The sequence below is a fragment of the Nothobranchius furzeri genome, chromosome 10, assembly GCF_043380555.1.
Source record: "Nothobranchius furzeri strain GRZ-AD chromosome 10, NfurGRZ-RIMD1, whole genome shotgun sequence".
Classification (NCBI taxonomy): Eukaryota; Metazoa; Chordata; class Actinopteri; order Cyprinodontiformes; family Nothobranchiidae; genus Nothobranchius; species Nothobranchius furzeri.
Window position 1 is genome coordinate 50,471,634 of NC_091750.1, and position 13,584 is coordinate 50,485,217.

General features: G+C 40.9%; 1 protein-coding gene across 4 annotated transcripts in view; it reads left to right on the top strand.

Annotated features, from left to right (window-relative positions):
* LOC107386599 (roundabout homolog 1) overlaps nucleotides 1–10,642 on the top strand; it is a 142,577-nt gene extending 131,935 nt beyond the window's left edge. For 2 of the 4 annotated variants that reach the window (XM_054730647.2, XM_054730650.2), the window contains 14 exons: nucleotides 1,010–1,244; nucleotides 1,322–1,443; nucleotides 1,526–1,697; nucleotides 1,787–1,984; nucleotides 2,573–2,599; nucleotides 3,200–3,239; nucleotides 3,477–3,631; nucleotides 4,635–5,189; nucleotides 5,273–5,408; nucleotides 5,784–6,334; nucleotides 7,763–7,903; nucleotides 7,986–8,198; nucleotides 8,286–8,437; nucleotides 8,608–10,642. In XM_054730647.2, the coding sequence (XP_054586622.2) occupies nucleotides 1,010–1,244; nucleotides 1,322–1,443; nucleotides 1,526–1,697; nucleotides 1,787–1,984; nucleotides 2,573–2,599; nucleotides 3,200–3,239; nucleotides 3,477–3,631; nucleotides 4,635–5,189; nucleotides 5,273–5,408; nucleotides 5,784–6,334; nucleotides 7,763–7,903; nucleotides 7,986–8,198; nucleotides 8,286–8,437; nucleotides 8,608–8,622 (2,712 nt within the window). In that variant the 3' untranslated portion in view covers nucleotides 8,623–10,642. The remainder of the gene's footprint in view (nucleotides 1–1,009; nucleotides 1,245–1,321; nucleotides 1,444–1,525; nucleotides 1,698–1,786; nucleotides 1,985–2,572; nucleotides 2,600–3,199; nucleotides 3,240–3,476; nucleotides 3,632–4,634; nucleotides 5,190–5,272; nucleotides 5,409–5,783; nucleotides 6,335–7,762; nucleotides 7,904–7,985; nucleotides 8,199–8,285; nucleotides 8,438–8,607) is intronic. The other 2 variants (XM_054730649.2, XM_015961118.3) reach the window with 2 other exon arrangements.
* The last annotated feature ends 2,942 nt before the right edge of the window (nucleotides 10,643–13,584 follow it).

Below are 13,584 nucleotides of genomic sequence, written 5' to 3' on the forward strand. Positions count from 1 at the left end.
CTTGCATTAGCTTCTGATAGAAAATAGATGGTGAAACTCTAGGATGTGAAAAGCCTGAATGATCTACGTAGCACTGTCAACATTGATGGACTCACCCATCTTGACTCACGACAGGGAAGGCTGTAGTTGGTTTAACATCCAGGAAACAGCAGAGAACGTCTCGACTAGTAGAAGCTAACCGTTAGCATTAGCAACTCCACCACATGGCAGAACTCCTTCAGGCTTGTGTTATTTGTGGAGATAAAACATGAACATTTCAAAGCAAACACAGTTAGTGGCAGAGTCTTATTGATGTTATCCAATCAGAGGCAAGATATCCAAGTATCAGGAAATAAGACTCCAAATCCAGTCTTTTTTTCCCCCCAGGGCAGGATTTACAAAGCTTTCATATGTACTGACGATGATTGACTACAAATTTATTAAAATGATCAATAAGATGTGATAATTTCATATAAATGTGAAATATTGATCTGAATGATCTTTGAATGTTTAATCAGATGATTGTATTTACGTTACACATTCCTACTGGAGACCACTGCAAATTTATAAAAAAATATGACCGTTGACTTCAGCTAAGTTTCAGAATGTCAGTGATCGAAATAGTTAAAACTGTATTTTGGCTGAAACTACTTTTGCATGTTCTCTCTCTGCTTGTAAGTTGTCAGAGAATTTATCTTTAGTAGCAGCAACTGGATTTATTGGACTAATATAATTCAGTTTGTTACAAACACATACCATTCTGCAAGCAGCATTTTTCTATGCTAGTGTCTCCACAGAAATTTGCTTTTGCCAGATTAGTGTGGTTTAAATGGAAAGTGCTTAGTCTTATTCTGGCTTGGCTTTTTAAACCAAACCATGCTGAGTGGAAACTATTAATGACCTCCAATTGTGGTTGACATGGAGGAATTTCTTCTGAGGAAAGTGCAATTTCATGTGAGGAAATCATGTAAAATCTCTGACCCTGTGACCTGTGGCAGGTGATGATGTATCATTTGTTGCATCTCCATAGGTTGAGCAGCAGTCACCCTATATCCAAGGCTACAAGGTGCTTTACAGGGTGTCTGCAGAGCATGGCCAGCCAGAGGTGCAGTGGGGTGCCCTGGAGGTACGTGCTCCTCCGGAGGATGGGGTGATAATCAGTCAGCTGAAGAGAGGATCCATCTATGAGTTCAAAGTCCGGCCTTTCTTCGATGAGTTCCAGGGAGCTGATAGCGAGGTGAAGGTGGTCAGGACGTTGGAAGAAGGTGACATATCTTATTTTTTGGAACAACACAGTGACTTTCCCCCCACATGTTTGTAACTTTCTCCCTCACCATCTCAGCCCCTAGAAGAGCCCCTCAGGCCGTCACGATTACAAAGAGTGATGCTAATGGGACGGCTATTCTCGTGTCCTGGAAACCACCTCCGGAAGAGCAGGAAGACGGGATCATTCAGGAGTACAAGGTGCAAAAAGAGCTCAGCTTTATTTGGGATTTATAATTTGATCAGACTTTTTTGCTGAATCTGTTTTTCTGTGTTCTGACAGGTCTGGTGTCTGGGCAACGAGAGCCGCTACCACGTAAACCAGTCAGTAGATGGTTCCACCTTTTCTGTGCTCATTCCCAGTCTGGCTCCAGGAATTCGCTACAGTGTAGAAGTCGCAGCCAGCAATGGTGCTGGACCAGGAGTCAAGAGTGATGTTGCTTTCTTTCAGTTAGGTACTAGCTCAGTCCTGAATCCTTATTATTATTTAAAGTTTCAGAGCAAAGTTTGATCAGCCTGCGTCTTTTCTGTCCTCGCTGATCAGACTCCACGGGGCAGATGGTGGACATCAGAGACAGCAGAGACACTTTAACACACATCTCAGATGTGGTGAAGCAGCCTGCTTTTATCGCTGGCATTGGCTCCACCTGCTGGCTGATTCTCATGATTTTCAGTGTGTGGCTCTACCGTCACCGCAAGAAGAGGGGTGGTCTCAGCAGCACATACACCGGCATCCGTAAGGGTGTGTCTCTCATCACTGTTTAGGACCTATACATGCAGACATGTAAACTAAACAGCCTCTACCTATAGAGTGAACACAAACTCAGGTGGGATTTTAGGATGAATCAAACCATGACATGCTGCCACCCCACTGAAGCAGACACCATTCCTGTTATATTAAAGTCTATTTTCAGAGGCTGATAAGCAGATCACATCAAAGGGTGAAAAATTCGCTGCTCCAATCATCCTCTGACACAAGACTTCAGCAACACATTTGCATTTGAGGCCATGTAGACGTTCAAAGGCTGACCTTTAATCACTTATTTGTAGAGTGTCATTTCCTCACATGGAGGCACAGACCTGTCAACCTGCCACATCCACAATATTTTTACCCCAGTCTGTCAGGTCACCTGTCGCCTTCATTAACCTTCAGCTTGACACTTAAATCAAAGCTGTACATAAGGAATCCTTTTTAAAATGCATCTACACAACAAATTATATATCAGGATTATCATTCAGCAGAGGATCAATGATTAAAACTTGGTTTTTTAACAGTTGATCACATTTTTACTAGTGTTTGTGTTTTTTCTCTCTCCTTTAATCTCTTAAGTCCCATCGTTCACTTTCACGCCCACAGGTATGTATATTGTGGCTTTTCAGTAATATTTATGCTGAATATTGTGCAGAAAATACATGTTAAAATGAATGTTTTGTTATGAAAATGAGAGCATGGTGAAGTAAGTTTTTAAACATGTGCTGTAAATGTACCGGTACTGGTTTTCAAACCATCCGAAAATCAGAAAACATCCAATGAATCGAATTTGATGGGATTTGTACACATGATGGGACAAGAAATGAAGGATTTGTCAGAAAAGTTACATTCATCCAGAATTTCTATTAAAAAATGCATGTAGATAAACAGATGTATTGTATATCAAAACCATGTGATCAGCACATTAAAATATTTTATTTAATAAGGAAAATATATACATTCACTGGTGGATGGCACTGCCAATTTTTTTATTTTTCTGAATATGAAAGTAATTACCTGTGTTCTTCATGCAAATGAAAGCAGGCAGACGTGATGCTATGTGGAAGGAAGCATGCATTGAAGTATTTTTCTTTTTAAGACGTCTATTCAAACTTCTTACGTGCCTTTGATAACTTCCTCCTCCATTGGCACTCTTTTTCTATCAGCTCATCAAGGTTGCACCTTTTTTTATCTTTGTCTTTTCAGTGGCATATCAAAGAGGAGAATCTGTGTGCAGCGCTGGCAGGTGACTGATATTTTTGTCCCTTTTTGTTAAATAAAGACTAACAGGAATATTCCAGTTATGGTATGAGAACACTAGGGGGAGATGTCTCTCTGTTGTTGAAGTCCTGTGTGCATCTGCTGCATGTTCACTTATTACTGGTGGATGAAGATGACAGGGATGATTGACTAACTGATTGATTGATTGATTGATTGATTGATTGATTGATGATTGACACCATTGTGTTGCTCCTTGTTGCAGGCCTGTCCCTCTCGGCATGAGTGAACCACTAAACCAGCTGTGGTTGCCGGATAATTGGCCGAATGCATGCACCAATCATAAAGACTGCAGCATCAACTGCTGCAACAATGGCAACGGCACCAGTGACAGCAACATGACAACATACAGCCGACCGGGTTAGTGCGTAATACTCCCTTAGGTTAACTTCTGATAGCCCTGTGAACGAAATCTTTCTTAAATTAAAGTAACCGCTTTATTTGGAAAGCTGGGCTCAGTTTCACTACCTACACACAGGAGTGATTACTACCAGACCTGTAGAATAAGCAGCAACACTTCAATAAAACATTGCTGCATGAAGTAGGCTAAAATATCTCAAAACCACCATGCCTTGTCCTGTAGTTTAGGAATGAAGGAAGAATTGCATCTAAAGTGGTGCAGGCCACACTTGGTTCACGTTAAGGTCAAAGGCCTCAACATTAAGAAAGAGACAGGGGCGGGTAATGGCTTCATAGAGTTCCAAGGCTAGAACTTCTGCAGACTAACAAGAACATAAATGTAAGAATTCTAACAAATATTCTTGAGACTGATGAGACCATTTGTGAGAGGTGTGTTCTTGTTGCATCTGGAGAAAAACCAACAGTCAGACATGATGGTGGCAGTGTGATGGTCTGGGGCTTCTTTGCTGCTACAGGACCTGGATGGTGACTTGCTTTAATTAATGGTTTCACCCTTCAGGAAAATCCTGAAGGAGAACTTCTGACCTTTGACCTCAAAATGTCCAGCGTGGCTGAATAAAATCAATCCTGTGAAGGAGAATGGGCCAAATTCTTCCACAGTGGTTAGAAAAGTCATTATTAGTCATCACAAATGCATAAATTCAGTAGTTGCTACCAAGGCTGATAATTTTAGTGGGGGGTCAGCTTTTCAACCTAGTTGGTTTTAATTATGATCCTGACAATTTGTGTGTGTGTGTGTGTGTGTGTGTGTGTGTGTGTGTGTGTGTGTGTGTGTGTGTGTGTGTGTGTGTGTGTGTGTGTGTGTGTGTGTGTGTGTGTGTGTGTGTGTGTGTGTGTGTTTAAAGGAGGACATATAACAGTGCCACTAGTAATCGTCAAACAACAAGTAGAAATGATGACGATGAATGACTTCCTGTGTTGTTGCTTCCTTTCATCTGCTCAGCTGACTGCATAGCCAACTATGGAAGCCACCCAGACAGCAAGCAAGGGGGGCAGCTTGGTTCTGAAACACCCATATACAGCGATGTGAACCTCTCCAACCAGATTGGTGAGATTAAAACCTTTAACAACTCCAACTTTTGCTACACCGGTCCTGGAGGGGATTCATCAGCCACATACGAGCCCATTCCATACGCCACTACGCAGCTCATCCAGGCCAACATTAAAAACAAGGCAGTCGCTGGTGGCTCCATAGCAGAGCCTCTGGATATACCCTGCTGGAAACAGCTGCCAAATCTGCCTCCAATACCCAAAGAGATGGCAGCGCAGATGCAGCACAGCGCAGCTGAGCATAACAGTAAAGGTATGCAGCAAACATCTCATGTGCTTTACCGGGTTTCCATATCAAGACAGATGCTTCAGCCTAGCTTTTGTTTTTCAGATCTGCAAGGATGCGAGGGAATGTCCCACCTGAAAAACGTAATGTACAACCAGAACCGCGACCACAGCACCGGAGGCTCGCACCACAGCTCAGACAGAGGCAGCAACAGCACCTCAGGTGAGACCTTCAGCTGCTTCTTAATATTAATGAGGCGAGCAGTCAGTCTGTGCTCACCTCGATGTTTGCTTTTCATTTCTCAGGCAGTCAAAATCAGAAGAAAGGAGTCCGGGGCCTAAAGATCCCTAAACATAATGCTGTGACCTGGGGGGAAGCTGTGTCTGTGCCTCATGCTAATGCCCTGGACTGTGATGAGTATAGTCTACCTATGGATGGAAGGTAAAGACGCATGAAGAAACATGCAGCAGACATTCAAATAAAAACACTAATAAAAATGCTTAGAAATGCTAATTGGGTCAAACTGATCTCCAGTCCTTTAAATAAATGTGTCATGTTTAGCCTCAGCTGTAACATATATGGATGTTTTGCAGCTTACTTGCTGAGAATGAGGACATGGAGTATTTTAGGCATGTGTGGCTTATTGGATTTCTACGGTTTCAAACTACTTCCTGTCAAAACAAGGTCTTAGTGTCACAACCAAAAATCTTTAAACGTGTCGCTAAGAAGCTAGTTAGTAATCAATGGAGAACATAAAAAGTGTCATTTTTTGGGGAACTCTTTTCCTTCCATTTTCAACACCATTTTTTTCATCAGCTTTGATTTAGAGGAGAGAACAGGAGGCGGCCCCACCCCACCAGTTAGAGGAGCAGCATTGTCTCCAGCTAAAATATCCCGTAGTTACCTCCTTACCACATCGCCACAGGAAGACCTAAGCAACGGTCTGGACGATGGAGTCGAGCACCTCAATCACACCTACAGCTCCATACCCCTCTGCCTGGACATGGATGGGCAAGAAGACAATGAGGAGGAGGAGGAAACAGATGCAGAGCAGGTGGAAAACGTCTACAGCCAATCGCAGAAGCACAAAAAACTCCAGCCATCACATCACGCCTCTTCGCACAAACAGCTCCTCCGGGAGCTTGAGCAAACCCCAGCCTCAAGCACCGGGGACCTGGACAGATCAGTCACTGGGTCCATGGTTAACAGCTGGGGCTCTGCATCAGAGGACAACATCTCGTCAGGCAGGTCCAGCATCGTCAGCACCTCCGAGGGTTCTTTCTTCACAGATGGTGATTTTAGTCAGGCAGCTGCATCTTCACGGGATATTGTGGGGCTGCGCATGTGCAGGTACCCAGAGGAGGCAGGTGAGATGGAAGTTTATGTCATAATTACTTTAATACATTGTCTAATTAATTGACTTGATTCTCTTGGAGTTTCTCCCTGCTTGTTGGACAGTTATTTTTTAGAAACCTTTTGGTAAATGTTTAGGTAGGAATTGAAAATGTGAAAAATAACCTGTTTTCCTATTTGACATTTACACTTTTTTCAATATAACCTAAATGGCTATCATTAAAGTGAGATTGTTAAGTGTGTTTCTGTATCAGTGTTTTTCTAGAAACGCATCAGCTTGGAGAAATCATATACATCCATGAGCCAATGGCTAACCACAAAAATGTTCATATAGCTGCCATCTTATCCTTCATGTTAGCATCGTATGTCACGTTCCTCCCTAGCGGGTGTTGGTCCACAACTTGAATGCTTTGTATGCAGACACATTGACAAGGTTGTAAAACACATATTGACCCTCTTCTGATAACTTGTTTCACAAAACTTCATCTGCTTTTATTCATGCTGCTAAATGTGCACTCTGCAAGTCACCAAGTCAGCACGTTTTTGGCCTCACACACCCACTGATGCTTGTCTTTGTGCAGGTTAGGAGAAAGAACGGCAAAGTGAGGGTCACTTAGAACAGGGCTACTCAAATTCACCTGGCCGAGGGCCACATAAAAAAATTCCAATTAGTTGGAGGGCCAGTCTGTGGTGGTGGTGCCGTTTGAAAAAGTTCAGAGAGATGAGTGAAACAGTAAAATAACAGTTATGTAGTGGTCCTCCTGTAACGTTCTAACTGGATGGTCCGACTGAATGGTTTGGGGGGGGGGGGGGGGTTTAGGCATAACTGACCTAAAAGCTCCAACACCACAAATTCAGCAAGCATTTTATAATATAGTAAACAGCGTTTTTTTTTTGTTTGTTTGTTTTATTTCAAATAAATAGAAGCTCCTGACGAAGTCACAAAGTTGTGATGCTATAAACAAACATTTGTGGGATTTTAATTTGCTTAAAACCCCAAAACAGGTAGGACACTGACCCTAACGCAAGACAATATAGCTACAGTATCCACATTTTCTTACTAATTTATGCAACTATTATGTTGTCAATCTTCAAATCACAATCAGGTTTGTGCTACATTGTTATTTAAATGCATAAACAGCTGTACTGTACCTCAGCTGGATCCAGGGTCAAATCAATCAGGAAGAAAAAGAATGTTTGCCATTCTAAAACTAACCCTGTTTAATGCTAAATCAATGCTTTGAAGCACAATATTTGCATGGAACACTATAAAGTTTGGCAATAGGGCAGTTTTAAAAGTTCTGAAGGATGTAAATGCCATTTTTCTGAACAGACTTCTCAGCAACCCAGCAAAACTTTAACCCCTCTGTTTACGTGTTTGTACCGAGTTGTCAGGTCATCGGATAAGTATTCTAAATGTTTTTTGTGTGTGATGACTTCAGGCCGGCAGCAGCAGCGAGCCAGCAGCCCCATGTCAACAGACAGCAACATGAGTCCTGCTATAACACATAAAAGGCCCAGGAGACATAAACCCAACCAGTCTGGTCAACAGGACTGCCAATCCAAAGATCTCTTCAGTGATGGTAACGGTACACACGAAGAAGGCTGATCCATGTGCTTTAACGGGATGAACAGAAAACGATGTTTGCTTTGCTTTGTCCACAGACTCGTGTATGCCTCTAAGTTTTTCCAGTCAGTTGTCCCACTGCGATTACAAAGTGAGGGGGGCTACTCTGCCTCGGATGGGCTCCGGGCAGGCCCGGGGCAGACGAGGCAGTGCTGGGCCTCACAAGGTCAGAGAAGAGCAAAGAGAGAATCAAGAGATGCACAAAGTGCCACAAGGAGGGAAAGGAAGCAACAAACATCGACAGCACTCAGGTAACTCGGGAGATTATTTCTGCAATAAGTGAGTGATTTCACGTTCCGTCAGCTTGTTGCTCGTGCCGTAATGTTTAACTCCTTCAGATTTCAGGGACATACTTTTGTACAGTCGTCCCTCATTCCAATCGGGTCATAATCAGAGGGAGTCAGCTTCAAATTCATCTGGTTTTCAGTCATGTGGAAGCTCCAGAACTAAACAGTGTGAACAGGTGCCCCCTACAGGACAGGAGGACCAGGTAAACTAAAAATAGGTTTAGAACCTTCAATTAGTTTGTCATCTTTTTATTTCATGTGATAGATTATTGTATTAGTGTCACATGGAAAGTAAATATAAGAAAGTGTTTAAAATATTCATGTTATCACAGTCTATTATCAGTTATGTTCATATACTGTTTTATCTTCACAGATGCTGAAGAGCTAAGAAGCATCATGAGCACTAAAAGAAGATCCTGCAGTTGTCTCAAAGGACTTTTACAACATGGAGAAATACTGCACATGCACAAACTTTTCTACTTTGAATTTATCATTTGATGTTGGAAAAAAAACAAACAAAATGACAAAAAAAAAGAGAAAAATATGCTCTCATTTCTAAAGTCTGTGGACATGTTTATTGTTAGCTTTTGTTGATGACCAGTCTCCAGGTCTCTGAACTGCTGGGTAATCAAAAAAAATATGAAAAATGTACAAAGAATGCACAGTTGATGGCTGATGAGTGTCTACACAAGGTGACTGCTTGATGCGGTTTGTATATTTGTCTGTTGTCCCGTAACTGGTCTACAGTCATTACCAGCCATCCTGTAAATTGTTTACTGCCACAGAAGTGCTTCAGATTTTATATATTGCAGTGTCAATGTTTTCTAAGTGATGTACATCTTGTCTCTGTATTATTTGTTCTACTTGGGTTATAAAAGCACAATCACTTAATTTTATTCTAAGTCAGTGTTAAATGATTTTTAGTCTGGAGGGAAATCAGTCGTTGTTCATTTTATCACTTTATGTCAGGATGAGAAAAGGATAATTCATTGTGATTGTGTATTCAGTTGTGAACTTTTGAGCTGCTTTTATACATATTTGAACTATCTGTTGTGTGTGTACTGAGAGAATTGCATGCAGAATTGAACAAAGGAGGTTTGCCTCAACATCTTCACTGCTTTGCCTTCCGTTTAGGATGAAGAAAAGTTTGAACATGGACTGGTTCCATTTTATTGTTTCTCTTTGCTGGATATGTTTTATCTACTCCTGTGTTACCTTGACTTTGGCCACATCTTGTGGAGTAGGGCTACACAATAAATTAAGAAATTACATGGAAATTTGCTCACATTACAATCCAAAAATGCCTTTATTTAAACTGAGGATGCCCGCAAAAACCACTGTATTCTTCAATAAAGCTATTATTTAAAAATGCTGTCATTACTAAATTAAAGGTTAAGGCATACCATGGGTGGAGTCTTACTTCACCCACACTTCCTCTCAAGATAAAAATCGTGAGGCACTTCACAAAAACAAAAAATGTAAAATGATAAAAAATAATTTAGAAAAGGATTAAAAATATATTTAAAATGAGCAAAAAAATTAGACAATTATGATCAAAAATGTAAAGAAAGAGAGAGAGTGAATAGGAAAGAGGAATAGGTAGGGAGAGCAGAACAAGGAGAGGGTGATGAAGGTCACACCAAAGCCAACTTGAACAGGCGAGTTTTCAGCTGCTTTTTGAAGGAGACCACTGAGTCCACTGATCTCAGGCTCAGGGGGAACGAGTTCCAGAGTCTGGGGTCACAGCAGCAAATGATCTGTCACCTTTGGTCTTTAGCCCAGTGCTGCACAACCAGTAGACTTGATCACTGGAACTCAGGGACCTGCTGGGGGTGTAGGGACTGAGAAGATCACCAATATATGATGGTGCTTGTCCATGTAAGGCCCTATAGACCAGAACCAGAATCTTGAAATGAACCCTAAAGTTGACTGGCAGCCAGTGAAGCTGGAGGAGAAGCGGGGTGATGTGGGTGTGTTTGGAGGACTTGGTCCGAAGCCGAGCACAGGCATTCTGAACCACCTGTAGACAATATGCAAACTAATATATTTACTTCCAATTTGAGAAACACAAACATTTCAGAAAGACATTTTGAACATTATTTAAATTATTTAAATAATTTGTTTCATAGAATTTCAAATTTAGTCAAACAGCTATGGAGGAATTATTTTGAAAAAGCTGCTGCGAGCAAGTTTAATTTAGCAGTTTGGGGGTGTGAATGTGACATGTAATGGGCTTCCAGTTTAATGTGATGGACTGGAAAGTCTAGAAAATCTGAATGTAGCCCCAACTTGAGTTGCATTGTTGCTTTTTGAAAATCTCTTTGACATGACTTGTTGAGAACTGGCATAAACAAACTTGACTTGAATTGAGTTTTCTTGTATTTATAATAAAACCCTTAGATTTTTAAGGATGCTTCCCTTTGCTTCTATAAAGGTCTGTTGGTCCAGTAAACCTTACCCTTTGTGCAACTGTGACACAAACAGAAGAACTGACAAATGAGAGGATGTTATGTCAAATCTTATCAGATTCCAGTTGATAAAATATGATGTTAATGCGCTTCACTTGTTAAAGCCCAATAAAAGGAGCCTCAAGCTCTGGAGATCAAACTAATGATAAAGTAAACATTTTAGTGTGTATAACTAAAAATCAACATCTATATCTTCACACAGGAAGTGATTCTTAGTCTTAAAGTATTTAGAGTGTATATATGTTTTATATCACAGAAGATGTTTTGATGTATTGGCAAGTTTCACCTTTACCTGCTCCACACTGCAGTGCACCGTGCACAGTTGGTGCTGTGACATTTTAAACTGTTTCCCCAGAAGACCCAAACTCAGGAATGATCAGAACCTGAATGTGTCCCGTTCTGACCCCTTCAAACCATAAATCAAAACGCTGCTCATCACCTGCTGTTTCATAAGCCCTGGATGGAGTTTCCACACCTAAAGTTGAGCATTCTGCACTAATTTCTCAAAAAAACTGCATCAATTAGAATTGTTATCTTTTTTTTTATTCCTCCATAACAATAAAAATGTGTTGCACTGGGATGAAAGGAAGAGGAAGAGCACCTTTACATTCTATTGACCTCACATGGTGATCAGAAAACCGTGCAAAGCCAGCATTTCCGTATTGCACCTCAGGTGCCTTAATTTGCAACCTACAACAAAAAGCCTTCTGCATGCAATTTTTATGTTCCATCTGTGCTGGATAAACATATGATTATCCTCCAGAAGACATGCTGCTGTAAGCCATTTTGAAGATCACTAGAGATCCAGGAGCCATCCTTTCCATTTACTTCATACGGTGGTTCGGGAGCCAAATGAGAAAGCTGCAGTTGCAGAGAAAGCTGCAGTTGCAGAGAAGCATCTTATTGAATGATCCACTTTTTTCAGAAATGTGCTGATAACTAAAAGGAGAACAGCAGTCAACATGTTCATTTGATAATAAAAATGTGAAATAACTCACTTCAGTTTGAGAAGTTAGAGATTTAAACACCTTAGGCGAGTCACTGACCTTTCTGGTAGGTCACAGGATCACATATAAATATGATAAGAACATCAGAAAAGAGATGATTCATGTATCACATGGAAGACATATGAAGAAGGAAATGACCAAACGTGAAAATACAAGGACCCAAATGGGATAACCCCAGAAGGAGCAAGTTAAACTTAAAAGTTTTAATAAGAAACGTCAGAGCAAAGGTACAGAAATGCACAAACAGTAAATAACTGTCTGACATGAAAAGCGATGTGACCTAAACCAGGTTCAACTGGGATGTGAAGGGAAAGGCAAGACACTGATAGCTGATTACTGATTGCTGACAGGTGAGACTTCTACCTGAGACTCTGAGACAAGGGGAGGAGCTTAAAGGAAAACTCGTAAATATTGCTGACAACTAAAACAACTACAGGGGCTGGAAGATAAATACATTTAACTGATTCACTGCCAGCCGTTTCCTGATCACTAACGGCCTTCGCTGCCAGCGTTTCTCACTGTTTTTACTGTTTTTTAAGAGTCACAGAACGTTGCGCGCTAGCATGATGTCGATGCCAAAACAACCAAAACAAAGCGCAGACTCACCTCTTACATCAGGAAGAAGCCGCGTGTTTCGAGCGTTATCCGTTCTTTCATAATCCGTTGTTGAATTGTGATCGGCAGATGCTTTTCCGGTTCGCGCCTCACTTTTGTTTACAGGAACGGCCCAAAACGATCTCCTAACACATGGATGTGTTGCTTCCTGATCATGTGATCTGTGACGTATGAGGATGAAGATCGGCGTCAGGGCTGAGATGCTTGTTCTCTCAGCGCAGGGGGCTGGTTCCAATGCTCAAACAGTAAAAAAATGCAAATGACGACTTTAGTCGTCATTGGCAGTGAACGGTTGGATCTAAAATGACGACTTTAGTTGTCAATGGCAGTGAATGAGTTAATAATAAACAGAAACACAATTTAAACTGAGGAAAACACTGAAGACAGAGAAACACACAGGAATAAACAGTGGGAGATGGGGAAACCACACACACAGGGGACATGGGCCATGATCAAATCTAAGGGTCATTTAGGGCAAGTGTCATCTTATAATACTTGTCTAGCAATAACAAAACAATGATGAAGTCAAGGTCTAATGAGTTGCTGCTCTGTCCTTGTTGAATTAAGAAGGTGATAAGAAAGTGGATCTGATTAGGTCCAAAGAAGGGACAAGGTAAAGATTTACCAAAAATAACAGAACATATTCACTAACCTACACAGACGAAGTTCAATATTTAAGTACAGAAACAGTTCATTAATAAACGATATAGATTGGCTAACACAAGGTAGAGGTATGTACATAACTTCTGTACTGTTCATAATTAGTAAAGAACTAGATTCTGATCATAAATTATTGCTACTGATGTCATGGACACTAAATAAAGTTCTAGGTAACTTCAGTCATAAACAGGGACATTTGTTTAGGAGACTCATATTTTCAGGAAAGTTTCAAGGTTATAAATGGGCTTGACCCATGGCTCAAGTGGTCGTCTTGGCCTTCAAGATGTCTAATGTCATAACATAAGTAAAAGAAGAACACCCTATAGTAACTTAAAAATCCATCCATCTACAATTGATAGTGAAGATATTGTGTAATCTTTAATGATATTGGGTTAGTGATAGTATTGAAGAATCAGTCCTCCCAATTCTAAATTGAGCAAGGTTGGCCGAGCCGATTTATCTCTACTCTTATCTCTATTGGCTCTGAAAGCATGAGCCGATGTTGAAGTTTACATTCCAAAGACGACAGAAAACCTCAAATCAACTGTCCAACTGCTTCACACTTAATCTCAAGTGTGCAAACTCGGTTTTTAATTTAAA